Here is a 19,836-nt window from a genome sequence, read left to right on the forward strand (position 1 = left end):
ATGTGGACTGACGTTGCCTCCAGTTCTTTCATCTGTCGGATAATTACACACCGCTGACAAACGGCCAAACGCGCGGGAAGGTATGCAGGCTTTAATGTGAATGTTCTTCTGAGCATCAATCACTACAGGTAAAAGTCAGGTTTGAATGAAAGATTTTACTGTTTTTTTTCTTTAAACTAAAGCTTCGTCGGTTAAACTTTTGGGTTTTAACCTGGAAAATTGTAGTGATACAAATGGAATATAAATGGAATATTTTCCTGTCTTTGGTGTTTATTTACAATATAAAGAGAAAACTAATATACAGACTTCTAAATTCTCAGCAAAAGCAGAAAGAGGTGAAACTTTGGCAAAATAAAAAAAAACGTTTGCTGTCATGAACAGCAAAGCGACTGTTCAGATTACAGGAGACCAAATCTAAAAAAAAGTGCTTCATTCAGGAAAAAGCAAAATAAAAACTGTTAGGAAAAACAAATGGCAAGCACGGTGGTGGAGGTGTGATGATGTGTGGATATCCAGATGCTTCGGTGCCTGAACACCTCTTCTGAATAGTTTAAATATTTTAGAAAGTTCAAATGATACAGCAGAAATCCAGTTAGAGAAAAGCTACATAGAAAGAAAAAATTCAAAAACTTTGAATTGATGTGTTATGTTTCCATACTGTCAATTAATTGGAAACGGTTTTCAACTCCAAAGTGCACATTATAAACTTGAAAGGGATACTTAAAAATGTAAAAAAAAAAGGTTTAATCTCTAAAAATTTCAAAATAAAATTGATAAATAGGTTTTGTGAATTGTTCAGTAGGCGGGGTATAGGACTGTCACGCAGGACAAAGGTTTGATTCCCTGAGCCTTTATGCTGCTACTTAGCTGGGCCTCCCTATGCCTTGAAAATACACGGTTGCATCAGGAAGGGCATAAGGCGTAAAAAAAGAAAAACCTCTGCCAAACCACCTGCGTGAAATAGTGAAAGCTGATTTGCTGATTTCCCTCAACGTGATAAGGTAAACATTAGACATTGTGAATTAAAAAATATATATATTTTAATTTAAAAAAAATATCCAAAACTTTAAATATATATATATATATATATATATATATATATATATATATATATATATATATATATATATATATATATATATATATATATATATAAACTTTAAACTGTAACCAAACAAGTAAAAAACAATTATTTCTAACAGCTGCTGTTTTGTATTTTCAATATTTGTTTTTTCCTTTTCTATGTCTATCCCTAATGCCGTTTCAATTCAGACTTTTCATTTTTTGAAACTGGGCCTTATTTTATGTGGGGGTGGGGCTTCGAGCTCATCGGCCACCGGAACATGATTGACATCAGGGGACAGAGGTTATGATGATGGGTTTGAAACCCATGGGTCATCCCTAGAGACATTGCTTCATTCATTCATTCATCTTCCAAACCCGTTTTGTTTTGGGGTCACGGGGCTGCTGGAGCCTATCCCGGCCACTCGTGGGCGAAGGCAGGGGACATCCTGGACAGGTCGCCAGTCTGTCGCAGGGCCACACCCATGCACATTCACATTCACACCTAGGGAGCATTTAGGGTAACTAATTACCCTATGAAGCATGTTGTGGATGGTGGGAGGAAGCCGAAGGAGAACATGCAAAGGTCCCCCACTGGTGTTTCAGGTAATCCAGATGACTTCTTGCTGTGATGCAAGAGCGCCAACCACTGTCTGCGCTACAGTGAAGACATTGGTTCATCAGAGGAGGAAGGACACAGGCGATGCAAACAACAGATGCTCTTCTGGCTCCAAAAAGTCTGAATTGAAACTGAAAATTGAGCACTGAAAGCGAAAAGGAAGAGAAACAAAACACGAAAAGAAAAAGAAAAAACAGTTGTTAAAAATACATATTTTGTTTAATTTCATAACAGTTTACACTTATTCTTTTTTTTTCAAGTTTAACTTTCTTCAAATCAACTATATATTTATTTTTTCAAATTCACAATGTTTTTTTCTTTTCTTTCAAATTTACAATCTGGTTTTTTATTCACTCAGAGCTGATTTTGACTTGACCCCATATATTTTAGCTTGATGTGCATTGAATGAATCCACTTTTATTAAGGTTTTTTTGCACTTCCCTAATGACTGATAACTGTCAGGCAGTGTGTAGGTCAGCTATCTTCTCTCACATCCCTCTATCATACCCTCTTTACTCTTCGTATCCAGAGTTGAAGGATATTTCCTCGCTGGCAGTTTGTCATCAATACATACTCACTTTGAGTTTTTTTTATTTTCACACGAATTACGCTGAACTTGTTCCAAAGAAAATGTTTATTCTCACATTGGAGTCGCAGAATTGTGACAAACCAAGAAGACGAGACACACAGGAAGCAGATTTTAAAATAGCTAAATAAAACTTTAATAGGTCTAGTTGCAAATGTACATAAATTGCACAGCCACATTTTGTCAACACAAATTCTTCTGTACATTATTGTTTTTTCACTGTCGTCAAAGGAAGCAGAATCTAGCAAATACTTTATACTTTCAACATACTTACAAAAGTATTTTCTACAATAGAAAACATACAATATCTTTGACTTTAATTATAGCTTTATATTTTAATAAATCTTTTGAACGAGTGGTTGAGCTCCTGTTTTGTAGGGTGAATGCATTGAACCGGGGTCATGGGTGGAATTATCCAGCTGAGTGCTTCTTCAATCTGGGGTACAAGTGCAAATGTGTGACCATTTTAGTTTGTCAATTATATTTTCTGAAAAGTTTAAAACCAGACAATACTGATATGGCTAAAGAATCTCCAAATGTGCACCTTTACTTTGCCAAAGTCTGGAATTGCTGCTCATAGGAATCAGAAAAAAATATTTTTGAACCAAATTACAAATGGCAACATTTTTGGAGTTAGCTTAGCAATAAGCAATAAGTTATAATGTGATTAAACCAAATTCCATGCAATTACTGAGCTAGCTTTATTAGCACACCTTTAATGTAAGGGTATTTTAGCAATGAGCTTGAATTAAATGCAGAGTCAAATTGGTTAAATGCAGAGATGATCTAGATTCAAAAACCTGTAGCATTTCTGTTACCCAATCTTTAGCGTAAGGCTAAAGTCATAATCGTTAGGATGCTAAGCTACTACAATGCAAAATGAGGGTATGCATGTGACTTCACAAGCCGCCATATTAGCTGGGAGCATTAGAGTGGAGCTGTGATGTGGTTGAAGTTCATACGATGGAAAATTATAGCCTACATATTCACTGGATACCTGCTGCTTCATGATTCAGGATCATGGTTGGAGAAATTGGTGGAAGAAAGTAATTTGTTCAGGTCATCAGGTCAGAGTTTTAAGGACCTGTTGATCATTACATGCACTGCCTCCGACTGTGTAGACTGACTTTTTGGCGGGCGCTATGCTAAAGGCCGTGTCACACTGCTAATGAAATAAGTGATAAAATGGGTGGTCTTTACGTTACGTTTTTACAGCCGTATCACGAATGAACCACGTTAACCCTTGTGCTATCCTAGGCACTTTAACATTGGGAGTTGGGTCATCTAGACCCCGCATGACCCTTTTTTCTTCAATGATTTGTGATCTTCACTGGTGTCCATGGATTACATGAAATCGTTCCACCTTTATCCACCTTTGTCATGGTAGGGAGAACACGTCAATGTAAGGGTGGGGTCATAGGATAGCACAAGGGTCGAGAAAAGATGAGGCTGGGTTCTCATGGGTTTAACGTGATATGTTCGCCTGGAAGGTTTGTGACACTAATGTGGAACGGTTGTAGAAACCCACAAATTTGCGTATGCATTTTGCAAAAATCATGCACAATTGCTCAAGATTTACGTAATAATTGTGTATAAAATTTGTCAAATATGCACAAACTGCAGAATTCTCAACTGACCAAAAATTTGGAACGGCTCAAAATCGGATTCATGTAAAGACCAGTCGGCCGAAACCCTCGATGGACATCTGCGCACATCGACGAATGACGAATGCAAGAAACACTTATGAATTACATGTAACACGCATTTATCACCAAAGACCAAAATTTAATGCGTGGACTATGCGCAAGATATACGTAGCGGCCATCAGATACCAATATGTCGACACAAAAACATAAGTGCAAAAACATTCTAGCTTCTTTTGACAAATTAGAAATAGAAATTGCAACCAAAAGCTATGCTGCAGCCGCAGTTCAGATGTGTGTAGCATTACGGTATATATCATATATTAATAGATGTCGCCTTACTCTGCATTGGGTCGGATTCAGCAGCGCAGTAAACACCGAGTCCAGATGAATTAATCTTTGCAATGTAATAACTCTTTATTTTTTTATCTTCGAAGTGGGCTACCTCTTGAAATAGTATTAGATCGCTGCAATATCTACCCAATGCTAAAGCTATCCAGCCAATATGGCGCCGTAAACAAAGTCACATGACAGTTTTAAGTGTCAAATGTAGCTGCACTACCTAAACAGCCAAAGTTTGTAAGCTAAAGGAATGATTCTTGAAGCAAAATTTGATCTTTTTTTTGTAACATTCAAGCAAGTTTCTAACAATGTATAGTGGAACTGTCAATTTCTCGTTTTAGAGAACTTATTCTTTGAATGATGCTGTGTAAATATTAAACAAGAAACACTTGTTTTTGAAGCATACACATACATTTTTTTCCTAGCTTATCTGTTCCTGTTTAAATGTTTAACTAGCCTGCTAGTTAAAAAAAAATCTGAATTTTTTCCTCAGGTTTTCTAGTGTAACAATTCCACTGCCATTATTTGTTAACTTTAAAAATTGTTATGCCTGTTGTCAAATTTCCACTTTTTTATAGGAAAAAGTTGTAACACCAAATAATTTGAGAAAAGTATTGCATATTTGGCAATTGAGATCAGTTTTTGTTGTTTAGTAGAACAGTTTGGCCTAAACTGAAATTACAAGCCTTTTATAATGGTTTCAAAACCGTTTCTGAATTAATTTTTTAAGTTGAAGACTCAAATGTTTAAATATTCCAAACATTTTAGGGTTCAATTTGTAATATCTACTGTTAATCTTCGAAATTTCTGGAAAAAAGGTAGGAAAATAAGTGTCTGTTTTTTTGGTAGAGAGTTTGGATGTTGTTTCTTTACCGCTATAAATGTTGCAAAAGAACCTGCACTGCCACCTAGTGTTGTGGTGGTGTTATACACAGAGGTGTCATAAAAATACATTTAAAAAGCAGCTTAAGGGGCAGGGCTACTTTAAACTGAAATTATTTTCAGGTTGACTCATCAATTATTTTTGTGTTATTGAGATTTGTCTTCATTGTGTAGTGGTACTAGTACTACTATTGCATGAGGAATGAGAATGAAGGCTTAAACAATGTAAAGGATCACTTTCAATTGTACAGGTGTGCCGAATACAACTAAAAAATGCATAGAGCTAGACTAGGGAGAACTAGAAGATTGTGCTTGTAGATCCATTTTGGACTCTGCTTGGCCAAAAACCTCAGAGGTATCCATCTCAAGATCTCTATCTTTTTGTGTGTTTTTTTTTTTTTTTTTTTTTTTTTTTTTTGCACAAGTAATAATGCACTGTAAATACAAAAACAAGAGCTTCAACTGAGAACACATGGAAGAGTTGATTGAAATGTATAATTCCACCCAACAAGGACAGATCACTGACTGGGCTATTTTTCTATGTACAATTTCCATAAATGATACAGCAAAGTTTTTGCACACATACATTTACAAAAAGCTCTGGTAATATTAGGTAAAAATAGTGTGATCATTGAGTATTTACACTTTCTCAGGCCATCCTGCCTCTTGATGCATTCAGGTAGCAGGTATATATTTGTTTGCAGGCAGCTATTGACCACCACTGTTACACTGGCAAGTAAAACAAAAAACAAAAAAAAACTGTGATATTGATGCTACTGCTGGCTCTCAAGCAAGAATGAAGCATGCAGAGCCTCACACCTCATATATGTGTGTGTGTGTGTGTGTGTATATATACACACACACACACACACACACATAAATAATAGGTGGTGGTGAGCAAAGAGAGGAGGGTAAGGGAACCAATAGTAAGAGCCATGTTCAGAAGATCTAAAGGAGGTGTATGACAACGCAAAGGACGAATAATAATCACAGGTTGGATGCAGATACACAGTTACTTCTGACAAGTAAAGGAGTTTGAGTTTAAAAAAAACAAAAAACAAACTGTGTGAGGCAGAGGCTCACCAGTCCCGTGCACCGAAAGAAGACCAGCGGTACGATTAACAGTAATCTGTCATAGCAGTGAAAGCACAAAGCAGTTGTTTGAAAGCAAACTTTTCCATTAAATATTCTTTTTTTGTTGTTGTTGTTGCATACATCACATAAAGGTCTGAGCATGGCAGATATCTAAAGGATGAGGTGCTGATCACCGCTCGCCGTCGTCTTTGTTTGTCAGCACTTTGAGTTTCTGACACTGGAGCTGTCGTTGACGTACCGTACCTCTTCCAGTGTTTATGCGAATCACCTGATTCTGTCGCGGAGCAAAGCAGCTTTTTATGTGCGACACTTTATGAACATAAAGCTGCATGAGAGACTGAGCTGATTTACGTTGACTGCGTAAAAACTCGACTGCTAAAATAAAAATTGCATATCGGCGCAAAGCCTTCCTCCGCTTCAGAATCTGCTGGAATTACATTACATTGCGTAAACGGTTGAAGAGTTACTCTAGCTGAAAGAATGTCAACACTGGAGCCAAAACTTTGGTGTTAAAGAAACGACCGAGAAGAAGCTAACATTTTTAAATAAAGATCTGCTTTCATATTTATCAAATATAGTATGTCTGTATACTCCATAGAAGAAACTGCATCTATATTAGATTTCATTAATATTATATCCCATAGAATTTATTTACTTTAGTATCTATGATATATTTAGGATTTAGGTATTCTTTACAGATCCACAGTAGAAGTTGTGCCTTTTTTTGAATGTTTTTTGCAGTAATTGGGAATAAAGTCGAGGTGTGTTTCTTCCTTAAGGCCTTTCATGTACCAATAGATTTTCACAAAGTGCACTATACAAGGGGAAAGGGGGCGGGGTTTACAGGGTGGGAGGGATGCTCAGGAACACACCTACATGTTATAGTTTATACTGAAAATATCTATGTCAGTTCAGATTTGGTTCTTTCTCAACTTCAACGAAAAGCATCACAAAGTTCTTCAGTCAACTAAAGAAAGTCCACACTGTTGCGTTGGAACGGGTCACCTGTTCTGTTGGGAGGGAGAGGACTGGCGGTCGTCACCTTGAGGGGTTAGTTAGTGGTTCGTCCCCAGGTTGGGGTGGGGTTGTCGAGCCGTGCCAGGATGCTCCTTGAGTGTTTTATGTACAAAGCCTCCTCTGTCCTATCCCCCTCCAGACAAAAAGGCCGTCTGGTGATCTGTTTGCAACGCTGGAGTCGGCCCCTAAAGTGACGTGGTCCCTTCCACACAGTCTCCTAAAAGAGCGCAAACACAACCTCACAACCTCAAGCGTTCTCCAAGCCAGGCGAGGACGCATGCTGTACAACACTCAGGCCCTCGGTCGGGGCAGGCGCCGGTCCGTCTAGCAGTTGCTGCTGTTTCTGAACTCTCCGTTTTCAGTTATCTGCAGTTTGGTGGGGTTGGTGGGGGAGATGCCGTTGCGGGTCTGCATGCTGTAGCGCTCCTTCAGCTGGGCGAGGGCGCCCATGAGGCGGGCGTTGGCCGCATCAAGGGATGCGATGCGCTTCTCCTGAAATTAAGAACAGAAACACAAAATAAAATGTTTACGTGAATTACATCTTACTTATAAAATAATTATAATAATCAACAGAAACAACAAACCAGTGCAGGAAAATACCTGAAAGAAAAGGCCTTCGGAATGGCAGAAACATGGACACACTAACGAACACAAGAAAATTCGGTCTCTATTGTTGAGCCAGAGATGGTCAAATATTCATCTTTCCCTTGTTTTAATTGTTGTATGTCAGCATGAGCTGAATTACTCATGAGATACCACAAGGCTCCATGCTAGGCCCCCCGTTTTTCATTCTTAACTATATTTCATTTATTTATTTTAGAATGAAACAAATACAAAATACCAAAAACCTTTATAGTCCATGCATTAAATCACACACTCTAACAAACACTGAGTAAATAAAAACATATTCCAAAGCAACAAACAAAACTTTTTATCGGATCTCCGATGCTACTCCTATAAGATATTAAATTATTTTTATTATTTGATATAAAAAAAAAAGTTTATATTATCTAAAAACCTTGTAGGGGTATGGTAAAACTGTCAAAAATACTGACTTCATCTATTTTTCTTCACAAGTTTATGATTTGATTTTTAGTGGCGCGTTCTATATTTAATTAATTTGTTAAAATTCCATTTTAAAACTTCTTTGGTTGCCATAGCAAATTACTTAAATTAAACAGAGATTAGTTCAAAGAAAAGTTAAAGTTTAAAGAAAATTGGCTAGTTTTTATAAATTGACATAGCATTTTTTTAAGTATAGACTGAATGCATTATAAAACAAAATGTTATATAAAGCTCTATTGTTTTGCTATGCATATGTATCAATATGTTACTTTGAGGTTTTAATTCCACCATCTTGCAGCGAACAGATGATTCTAGTGTTATCAAAGCAGCCTGTTCATCAGTGAAATCTCGTCATGTTTCCGTTGAATAGAATTTAAACTGTGAGCTGTTGTCATGACGACAAATCAAGCAGCCTTTGGAGCTGATCATCATTTCATGTTTGGCTGCTCGGATGATGAGAAAAAGTACCACAGATCTGCCTCACTTTAGAGCTTTAGAAGAAATAAATGGATAAACTAACATTCAAACCAAATTATTTGAAATAGTTTGAAATGTTTCTTCAGCAGACTGACTCTTCCAATAAAAGCAGGATTTTCTGTTGCATCTTTATTTTCCATCCAGTTTGTTTGGTGACAGCAACCGCTTAAGGCAGCGCAGATGTGTTTGTTTGCTGTCATCGCTGAAGGTGTGAAGGAGATTAATTACCTGTGTTCCTGTCTGAATCTGTGCACACATCATGTCGTGCCAGTGTCTGTTTTCCTCATAGCTTTTCATGTAAAACATTTTGACAGGAAAAATAAGGGTTTATATTTGCACCGCGTGCATCAGATCTCAAACACGCCGTCTTGTAATTTCCTTTCAGAGGTCTTTTGTGCACCTTTGTATGCTAAAAGGACATTCTGAAAGCCCTTGCCTGACCTGTGCGTCAATGATCTTCTGTTTGGAGTCCACCACAGCCTGCATATCCGAGTGATCCTTCTTCAGCTCCTCTTCAACAGACATCAACCTGGAAATGTGTTACAGAAAGTTACAGAATCAGAGATCCCATTTCCATTTAAATAGAAGACAAAGATTTAGAAAGAACCTAATAAGAAGAAAGCACGTATCTTTTCTAAAGAGCTACATCACCCTCATCTGGGTAAATAAAGTTAGGGATGGCAAATATATAAAAAACAAGAAATATTAACTTAATAAGAGTTTGATATTTTTTGCAATTGATAGTAATAACATGAAAACAGTAACAGACATTAACATTTTGGGCAGTATTATTGATTCTAACCTTTCCTGGAAAATCTCATATTACCTATGTTAAAACAAAAATAACAAACATAATTTCTATACTGTTGAAAGTTAAATAGTCATTAGATGCTAAAGCATTGGATGTCTGATATATTGATCATCAAACCCATTTAAGTTATAAAGTAATACATTTATTAGACAAAACATGAACAAAAAAGTTAGAGGCTGAAGCCATTTACTTGTTAGTGTAATTATATTTAATATAAATAGACATTTTTGCACAACACACACATCGCATTAGAATCATTACATATATTTACCATCAAATGAAGTCAAATAGTTTGATTTGAAAGGGATTGTAAGAAGTGAACTTATATTATCCCCACCCCTATTGTGTTTTATATACATATATAGATATATATATCTATATATATCTATATATATATCTATATATATATATATATATATATATAGATATATATATATTTATTTTCTGCATAACTACTATAATCCATCTTTATCAGATCAAGTGGAGATTATATATCTATAACTCCTTGATTATTATATGCATGAAATATAGTACTGAAATTTGGGCAAACACAACATACATTAAATTTTAATTTTACATAAAAGAGTAAAAAGAACAATCACAGGAACTAAAGAGACCAACTTAAAATATTACTTTTGTGGATTATTGTGATCAAAATTCACAGATTTAGTAAAATATAGTAATATTAATTATTGTTTAAAATGTATCATACATTTTTAAAAAGTCATTACAATTTTCTGAAATCCTCCAAGTTAAAGAGAAAATTTATTAAGTAAAAAATACCTTCTCTCTTCCCTCCTTCTGTGTTCACAAAAAACAAGTTAGTAACAGACAGACACAGACAGACATTCAGACAAGGAGAGTTCCTCGTCTTCCTCCTCCCACCTGCTGATGATGCTCTTCATCTGGAGGTCTTTGTCGTCCTGCTGCCTGCGCAGGCGCTCCTCCGACTCCTCCAGCCTGGCCTGGTACTCCATCAGCACCTTCTGAGCCTGCTCGTCCTGCCCCTTCAGGCGGGCCTCATACTCCTCCAGCTTCTGCACGGACGCTCGCAGCTTCTCCTGCAGCACTGCGATCTCCTGCTGATACTAAAACCAAGAAGCAGAGACACCAGGAGGAGCTCATGAGGCCTTCAATCAATCTTTGTTACCTTCACTAAAAGAGAAAAATCCCATTATCATCGTCTGATGAATTGATTTTTTGACAAAAATAATCTCAGATATTTCACCAGGATTAAGGACAGAAACAGAAGATGATAGAAAATCAGGAAGATCTTCTAAAGAACCAATAGAGAAAAGACAGTCAGTGTTAAAAAGTCAGAGAAATAAAATACACCTCTGCCTGAAATCGTCTACAAATGAGGTAAAAAATAAAAAAATAAAACTGGAAAGGTTCAATGGAAAGGAAGCATTTATGTGATATTGATGTCATTTATATGTATGGAGTCACTTATTCATGCAGAAAAGAGGTTAACTGACATAAACCTCTGATTTAAGGTCATCTGATGGTTTGTAACCAGCATGCATTGCTTCAGCATCACTTCATAATGACTACTACTCATGAGTTCTTTGCATCTTTACGGTTCTGACTAAAAAACATCTGATTAATAAATTAGAAGGTTTTGGTTTGATGAGTCATCGAAGGTGTCATCATTCCCACAAAAGTGACAGAAACTGGTAGTAAACAGATAAATGGAAAGATATGCTGGTCTTTTTATTTGGAGAAACTATTTTCGCCCTAACTTCACTTCTAAATTTCCTTAACAAATAACTCCATCTGCTTTTCATAAACATAGACAGAGTTATGTTCGTCAATGCAGGAGCTAAGAAGTCTGCAAAAAAATCTTTTTCTGGAGTCTCACGTGACTTCCGTCTTTTGCGTTTTATTTCTATGTTCGCAGATCTCAAACTAACAGATATATAGAGGTGAATACGTGTTGGGAGGTGTTGTTTTTATTGGAGATAAATGTATGTGTGTTAGATCGATAAAGAACATCAAATTAACCCCTTGAAAAAAATACGATTTGTCACAAACCAGATCATGGTTGGATAACTGGAGGCTCAGGGGCTTCCATGACTGAACTGGATGAGACTGAAGTTTCTGAACAAAAACAAACAAAAACAAAAAAAAGGTCAGCAGCCAGTGGCTAAAGAGGTCTGGAAGATTAAACAACGCTTGTTTTACTTGACGCAGCTTGACTCCGTTCCAACATCCTCTTCTAACAGGAATGAAAATTCCAAAAGTTTCTTAACTACCTTTGCTTTGAGATTTTTTTTTTCAAAAAGTAAAGCGCATTTCTGTCTAAATAAAATGTATTATTATTATTTTTATTATTACTTGGAGATGTCTCCAAGCTTCTCACCACCTGCCATTCTCCTCCATCACTGAACCGTTCAATACCGGGTCAGATCGGCTCCACCCATGAAACTCTACACCTTCATCTCACGTCAGTCTGAAGCCAAAGATGTGTTCAGATGTCTCCTATGCAGGTGAATGCTGATAAATCTACTAAATAAATGTTGTTTTTCTTTCCTTTTTAACCTGTAAGATTTTAATAAATGTGTTTGGAGCCTCAGCAACTTTAGAGCTTTTTGCTTTCTCTTCCTGCTTGAGCTGTGGGTCTTCATACAGAGAGATTTGTACTCGTCATATATGGAGGGAAAAATAAAGCAGGAAGGATGCGAAGCAGCAAAAAGCATCTTCTCTGTCTCTCGCACACAGCTGCAAACACACAGCAGCTACAACAGGCCTGTGTTGATGCACGGCGTGGACAAACACTCACACTCTTTTAGATGGACATCACAGACAGCAGAACTGTGTGAGGAGGTTTTTCAAGGTGATTCTTTACTGAAACCTTTGAGCTTCCCCTGCCTGTAAAAGCTTCATTTCAGGTGAGATGAAGAGCTTTTTTTTTTTTTTTTTTTTTTATAAAACTGAATATGCGTCTTGTTAGTGATCACTCAAATATATTCAAAAACTTTAACTAGAAAATTACAAATTGTTACAAATGCTTATCAGTTGAACTAATTTGGTTTGGAAGAGTTGCTTGAATTGAATAAAGCATGCTGTAACATTTGCATGTTCTGGGTAGAACAGTGAGACGTTCTATTGAGACGTTCAGTGCCTTCAACGTTTTTTTTGTTCTTAGACAACCGCACAAAGGGTTGACCCATATGGTTTTGTACGGTGGCCAAGAGGTGCAAGACGCGTTTACATTTAAGATACAGCAACGACAAATCCCAGTACAAATGAACAAACACTGAAACACAACAGCAAATCGCAGAACAAATTACAGAGTCCTGAAACACCAAACCAAATCCGGGTACATATCACCAAATACCGAATCACAAAAAGCAATCCCATTACAAATGACCAAATCCAGAAACACAACAAGAAAAGCAAAAGTTAGCAGCCGTCTGGTAAGTGCAAAACACGACAGCAGAAAAAATGAACAAAAGGGAGCAGCTGCTAACGGAAAGGGAATACCCTTTCTGTTAAAAGGCGTGTCTCTGCTTTCGTTGTGTTTCGGGGTTTGTTCATTTGTGCTTTTTGTGACTTGGTATTTGGTAATTTGCACCTTGATTTGCTTTTGTGTCTCAGGATTCTGTCATTTCTTTCGTGATTTGCTGTTCTGTTTCAGCATTTGTTCATTTGTACTGGGATTTGTTGTTGTGGCTTGCACCTCTTGGCCACCGTAGTTTTGGGTCGTCCTGGCCTGTGGAGAAGGGCGGCCACCTCAATGAACGCCATGAAAATGGAACGTAGGATCGTGGAGCGGGTGGTCAATGTATCGTTCAGTAATGCCGCATATTGGGTGATACCTAAGTGCCTGTAGGACACAAAAGCTACTCTGCTCTATATGCTCTAAATGTTAACAGTCCCATAAGGAGAACACACTAATCATGTGAACAGCCCTTTTAAAGGGGGTTTGGAAAAATATGTTTCTGATTGTTTCTTTATTCAAGTAGAGATGAATCAGGAGCAGATGAAAAAAAAGCACTGGGGTCTGCTCAGGATGTAACCCTTGGGCTATCCTATGACCCCACCCTTACTTGACGTGTTCTCCCTACCATGACAAAGGTGGAAAGATTTCATGTAATTCATGGACACCAGTGAAGATCACAATTCATTGAAGAAAAAAGGTTTAGCACTTTAACATTAGGAGTTGGGTCATCTAGACCCACTAGACAGTGCACTGAACCTTTGTCCTACAAAGATTTGTGATCTTCACTGGTGTCCATGGATTACATGAAATCCTCTTCACCTTTATCCACCTTTGTCATATAGGGGGAACACGTCAATGTAAGGGTGGGGTCATAGGATAGCCCAAGGGTTAAAGCGGTACAAATCTGGTGAATCTTGCTCGGGATAGAATTCTGGCCGAGCACAAACGGCAATCATTAATTTTTCTGGCACTTTTGTGAATTGAAAAAGGGCGACAACCATACTTTGCTACCAAATCAGAGTCCCTGATTGGTAAAAGTTCATTCAAGTTAAACTGTCAAAACACTTTTAATGGCTGCGCGTTTTGTGTGTGGAGCCCAAAATACTGTCGTAGAAACTATGCGTAGTGAAGTGGGACTGCAAGAGCTTTGAACGCAGGAGCCTGAAACACGCATATACTGTACGTGCGTTTACATAGACCTTTCATGGGAGGTGGGCGCTTCAACGCACACGGCCGAGGCTGGTGTGAACGTAGCTTCATAAACTTTGGGCCCACGGTCACATGGAGGATTTTAAGAAATGATTGAATGCTGTAACCCTTGTCCAATCTTAGGCACTTTAACATTGGGAGTTGGGTCATCTAGACCCACTAGATAGTGCGCTGAACCTTTTTCTTTTAATGATTTGTGAACCTCACTGGTGTTCATGGATTACATGAAATCTTTCCACCTTTATCCACCTTTGTCATGGTAGGGAGAACACGTCAATCTGAGATAGCACATGGGTTAAGGAAGGAGAGAGATTGCAAGGGCTGATTAATGAGTGTGAGAGGAAGGAAGGAGTAGCTCGAAGAAAGTTTGTGTGTGTGTGTGTGGGGGGAAGATAGGGGGAAAGGAATTGAGGTTGTCGGTTACCTTCTCCACCTGAGTCAGATCCTCTCTGTTTCTCAGTGACTCGGTCTCCAGCCCCTCGTGGTCTAAATACTGTGCATTCATATTCAAAAGCCAGGCTGCTGTGCGGTCCAGCGCACTGGGGTTCACTGGGGAGGGGGCCTAATGAAAACCAACACACACACACACACGAGCTGAGTGCCAGTGACAGCGATGAGGAGGAGGGAGATTGCTGGGGGGAAAAAAAAAGAAATTCTACAGAAACAACAAAAAGAAGCTCGGAAGTGGAGGACTGGAAGCAGCAGGTGGGATGGATGCTCACACCCTGACAGGCACACTTTGAAGACCATCCTCCAGCTCATGTGGCTGAGAACATCTGCCATGGCATCGTGGCAAAGTGTTTACAGAGTCTGGTGAACAACTAACAAGAAGCCTTGAGCTGCCACACATCTCAGGAACAATCGTTCAGAAGGTCGACTGTCCAGAGAGAGTCAAACTCTGTCAAAGCTGCACGGAAAATGGGAACCGATGGAAACAAGTTGGGGTTTGGTCATTCAGCCAGTAGCAGTTCCTTCTGCTTTGTGACTTCATAGGTTTCTGACCATAACCTTTTAAAACTTTCACAACTTTTCTCAGATAACAGAGAAATGGACATTTTCTCATAAAACCAAAACCATTTTCAAGTGAAAGCAGGAACTTGATCTTTTTGATAATTTGGCTTTTCTTTCCTAAATTTTCATTAGCATCTAAAAGACGCTCATTAAACAACATCCACTAGGATGCAGAAGCTTACTTAATCACTGATATTTTGCAAGTGCAAAACATGTAATAAGAAGTTTGTATGTATTCCTCGAATACAAAAAGAAATCTAGCTAAATTGAAGACTTCAATTTCATTTAGACTTACAATGGGTCTAAAAAATTTGTCATTTACATAAAAAACACAGCAATAAATTTTCAAGTTTAATGAGTGGATCTTGTGCAAAGTCCTGCGGAATTTCTTTAACATAGGAGTGAGTTATGCATGAATGTTGGCCACATTTACACGTGTTTAATTTTGGATCCTCAAATCATCTTAATTTCGTTTCTTAGAGCGATTTCACGCCGGCGTGCCGCAGCTTCTTTCCTCTGACAATCTTTCTTTGGACACTTGTGTGACCTCTGGTACGGAGATCTAGTGAGGTGTGCTTGTTCGATGCTCAGGTAACCATCCAGCTTCTCTCTGGCTGGGGTTTTATTTCGATACCGCCACCGTGTGAGCAGCTGTTGGAAGAGCAGGACTTTCTTTGGGGGTTTGGCGGATTCATTTCAAAAGGAAACCAAATGAAAGTGTAAGATTTTCCTTCCTAAAACAGACGAGATTCCAGGACAGTCATAATGCGAAAGAATAAGGGTCTTTTGTTTTGGGAAAATATTCTCCCTATATATGTTTAGCCCTTTAACACCAGAGATGTAGCCGCTAAATCCTGCAGTTACCACACCCTCTTTGACCAATGGTAACTCTTCAACCAGTCAATGTCAATCAGCTGAATCTGAAGCGGAGAAGGGCGGCTTTTTATATCAGCTTTGTACAGATATGCAACACACTATTGATGTAAAGCGTTTGCATAATGATGTAAAATCACTTAATTTTCAATCTGCTGAAATGACCTGTCAAAAGAATGTCAACGCTGGAGCTAAAGCTCCTGAGTTATAGGGTTAGAATTTCAGGGTGACAAAAAAGCGTGACTGCGACTAAAATAAACGTTCACTGATATCTCAGAGTCTCCTTTGGAAACACCATTGGAAACACCATTAAAACATACTTTTTTTAAAATTACAGTGTTGGAGACTCTCTAGAAAAGGGTTTTCTTGCGGACGCTGTGAGCGGCCTTTTCTGGTTAGAAATACCCGACAGCAGGGAGCGGTAACATCTTTCCCGCTGATCCAATTTAGCACCGACTGACTTTTAACCTTTTTTTCAGCAAAGAGAAGAGCAAGCATTATGGTAAAACTGCAGACGTTCTCCCGTTTAGCTGGTAACCAATAACAACCCTGCCCAGGGTTTCTAATTACAGTCTAAACCCCTGACCTGCCAGCAACAAGCAGACCAACCTGCATTGTTAAAAATGTGCTGGTTCGACCGAGATTCTGTCCCGCAGAGCGCATGCAGGAACAAACAACCAGGACTCCATGAGGCCTACGTGCAGCTCGCATATATATTTAGTTAATAGGATACTAATTGTGCCCTCGCCGCCCCCCGTTCTCGTCTCATTAAACACGACCCATGAAAGTGTTGTGCAGAGACGAGCAGCCTGTATGCAAATGACTGTTATCTGTGGCTGCGGTTCATGGGGGGGTCACAGCCGTGTGTCTGTAAAGACACCCACTCAGCCTTTTTACAAGATGCTTTGCATGAATCGCTTCTGCTAAAGAAGTGTCGTCTAGTCGCACAGTGAGACCGCTGTGGAAGTGGGCGGGGCTCACGCACCTGTTTGTGCTGGACTCTCTGCTTCGTCTCGGGACTGTCGCCCTTAGACGACGAGGACTGCTGTCGCAAGCGGGCGCCGCCGGTGGGCCAGTCGGGAGACGATGCCATCATGCTGCCGGATGAGGGCCGGGGGTAGGGCCCGCCGCCGAGCAGGTTTGGGGGCGTGCGGCCTCGGTTGAGGATCTGAGGCGGGGGCTGGTCTATCCTCCGCTGGGGGCCGGCGCTGTTCTGTCTGGGGACGCCGGGCTGGTGCGGTGTCTCCGTGAGTGACAGCTGCCGGCGGTTTCCCTCACCTGGGCGCCTGGCGTACTCATCGCCGCTGCTCCCTCCGCCTCCTCCGGCGGGGTTCAAGAAGGCTTGCTTGCCTCCTGGCGGCCCGTCTTCGTTGTTGCTGTGAGAACTGACAGAACTGTGGCACTCGGAGCCTGAATCCGTCATTCCACGGGGGGACACGGGCAGGCAGGCTGCCATCTGGTAAACCGGGTTCTGGAAGGACAGCGGCGCTAGAAGCTGAGCGGGTCGGCCTGGAGTGGCCTCTGCGCCTGGCGTGGTGGTGGTCTGGCCCGGTCTCCTCAACGTGGGACCTCCAGGGGTGTTTCCCTGAGGGCCTTTGGCTGCCCAGCAACTGCCAGAGGGTAAAGCTTCGCCCAGACCGTCTGAGGGGCTCGGAGCCGTGCCAACATCCAGACTGCGGGGGTCCTGGAGGTCCAGCATGGACAGACTCTTGCTGCCATTGGCCATGCCCTGGTCAGGTTCATTAGTCTCAGAGTAACTGGAACTGCGAGCTGGAGAAGGTTGGATCCCTGAGCTCTTTGTCACAAAGAAAAGGTCCTTATTTTCAGGGGTGGGGGAGGGTAGTCTGGTGAAGTCAACCAATCTGAAAGAAATAAAGAAAAAACGTTTATGAAGTGTAAAAGGTTTAGAACTTATAAGTTAAAGACCCACTCCAATGAAAATAATATTTTTGGAGTTTTTTTTTTTTTACATGTTCTTGTAGTGTTTTTGTGATGATAGAGGATTGAAATTGCATCTCTACGTTTTTCTTTATCCAAATCGTTGTGAATAAAAAGCCGACGAAAAAGTACAGTTTGATAAAGAGCTTTTTTTTTTACATAGAAAGAAAAAATCAACTCCTCCCCTCACTTAAACATTCTTCTTTCCATTTTGCAGTAAGATGGAGGACCGATTGACTATCATTCACGCCTCGTTCCTTTACCTTCTCTCTGGCCAAATTACCCTTCAGTCTTTGAACATTTGCCTCTTTAAATCAGCTCAGTTTTCATTCTTTTCATTTCAAAGTTTCATAAATGAGGAAGAAATGACAGAGAATGGTGAGCCCATTTGAATTTGTGTGGATGTGGATTCCCCACAAACCCACAATGTCAATTTGGGTGCAAACATTGTGATGAAGTAACAATGAAGGGATCTGCCGTCAGGTTAGATAGAGCCGGCCTGTAATTACTTCCATTGATCCTGGAGTGGATCGAGCACAGCGATAGCAGTTGTCTGACTCGGTTCTCCTTTATTCTGTCGTCTCCGAGTGATTTTGCCTGCATGCCTGTTTTATGACGCCGCTGCTGTTTACCGATAGCTACGATTTGTTCACTGTAATCTGTTTTGAGTCTCTCTTTGCCAATTTGTCTCCGGGGAGGGAGAGGACGGCAGATAAGCTCCTGTCTGAGCGTCTTTTCACCACCACAAGGAATTGAGACAAAGCCAGTTGATGCGTCATGAACGCACACGGCAAACATTAAACGCAAAGTATAAACCTTTAGAATGTTGATGCCAAGGCAAACAACCATTGACACAAAAAAGAACACATTTTTTTTATTATACAATGATATCCGCAGCAGATTAAGTTTCCAAAAATGTGTTTTTAGTTGTCTGCAAGTTTGCTTTCTGGAAGATTTTGTTTATTATTTTTAATAATAATTTTATAATTGGTAAAACAACAAAAAAAGCAATTTCATAAAATATATTTTAAAGTAATTATTTAAGAAAATGTTTGAATTAAATCATTTTCTTAGTATTTGAGCTCCATTTTATAAACAAATCCAAACATTTTTTTCTAGTTTACTCTTTCTTTACTGCTTTTATTGTATTATGTAGATTGTAAGCTGTTGTTACACAAGAATTTCCTTCACAGGATTAATAAAGTACATTCTATTCTATTCTATTCTATTCTATTCTATTCTATTCTATTCTATTCTATTCCACTTTGTTATAAATTAAGTGGTTGAAGGTCTTTTAAACCATTTTTCTTCCATTCAAAGCATTTTTGTTTCAGTGCTTTTTCGTTTTTCATGGTTAAAATAACAAAACTAGAGTTTAGTGAAAAGCTCATAAAAAATTTCATAACTGTAATAAAATATAATAAAATAACTATATGTAATAAAGTAACTGTAATAAAATAAGTTTATGTTAAAAAGTTTAAACACGTATCTTTTGCTGAATTTGTACATTTGTTGTGACTTTCTGGCAGTGCAAACATTTCACAAACATTTTTTCTTGTCACCTTTCAGCACCAACATTTTGTGGAGACAAATAAAATAAATGATGTTGCTGAACATTACTGAAGAAATTAGAGAGAAAGTCAAATTAGAAAAAAATCAAAACAGTGGAAATGTTTTAGACATTATTTCTGTGTTTTTATCATTTTTTTTCTCTCTCATATATATCATTTGATTACATCTATTTATCGATTTCAGTGGACT

The 19,836-nt window shown here is 39.0% G+C and overlaps 2 protein-coding genes across 10 annotated transcripts in view; one reads left to right on the top strand and one right to left on the bottom strand.

Annotated features, from left to right (window-relative positions):
• The window catches only part of ttll11 (tubulin tyrosine ligase like 11), a 48,244-nt gene that overhangs the window by 25,572 nt on the left and 2,836 nt on the right, over positions 1-19,836 (top strand). The window contains exon 11 of one of the 2 annotated variants that reach the window (XR_002874249.1): positions 1-80. The gene's annotated coding sequence lies outside the window, so the exon portion shown is untranslated. Of the gene's footprint in view, positions 444-19,836 lie in introns of those variants that run through there. The other variant, XM_023960464.1, reaches the window with a different exon arrangement.
• The window catches only part of dab2ip (DAB2 interacting protein), a 153,674-nt gene continuing 138,365 nt past the window's right edge, over positions 4,528-19,836 (bottom strand). For all 8 annotated transcript variants that reach the window (XM_023960457.1, XM_023960456.1, XM_023960454.1 and 5 more), the window contains 6 exons: positions 17,123-17,999; positions 14,678-14,815; positions 11,634-11,699; positions 10,485-10,687; positions 9,230-9,317; positions 4,528-7,738 (listed from right to left, as the gene is read on the bottom strand). In XM_023960457.1, the coding sequence (XP_023816225.1) occupies positions 7,571-7,738; positions 9,230-9,317; positions 10,485-10,687; positions 11,634-11,699; positions 14,678-14,815; positions 17,123-17,999 (1,540 nt within the window). In that variant the 3' untranslated portion in view covers positions 4,528-7,570. The remainder of the gene's footprint in view (positions 7,739-9,229; positions 9,318-10,484; positions 10,688-11,633; positions 11,700-14,677; positions 14,816-17,122; positions 18,000-19,836) is intronic.

Source organism: Oryzias latipes, chromosome 12 (genome assembly GCF_002234675.1).
Source record: "Oryzias latipes chromosome 12, ASM223467v1".
Taxonomy (NCBI): Eukaryota; Metazoa; Chordata; class Actinopteri; order Beloniformes; family Adrianichthyidae; genus Oryzias; species Oryzias latipes.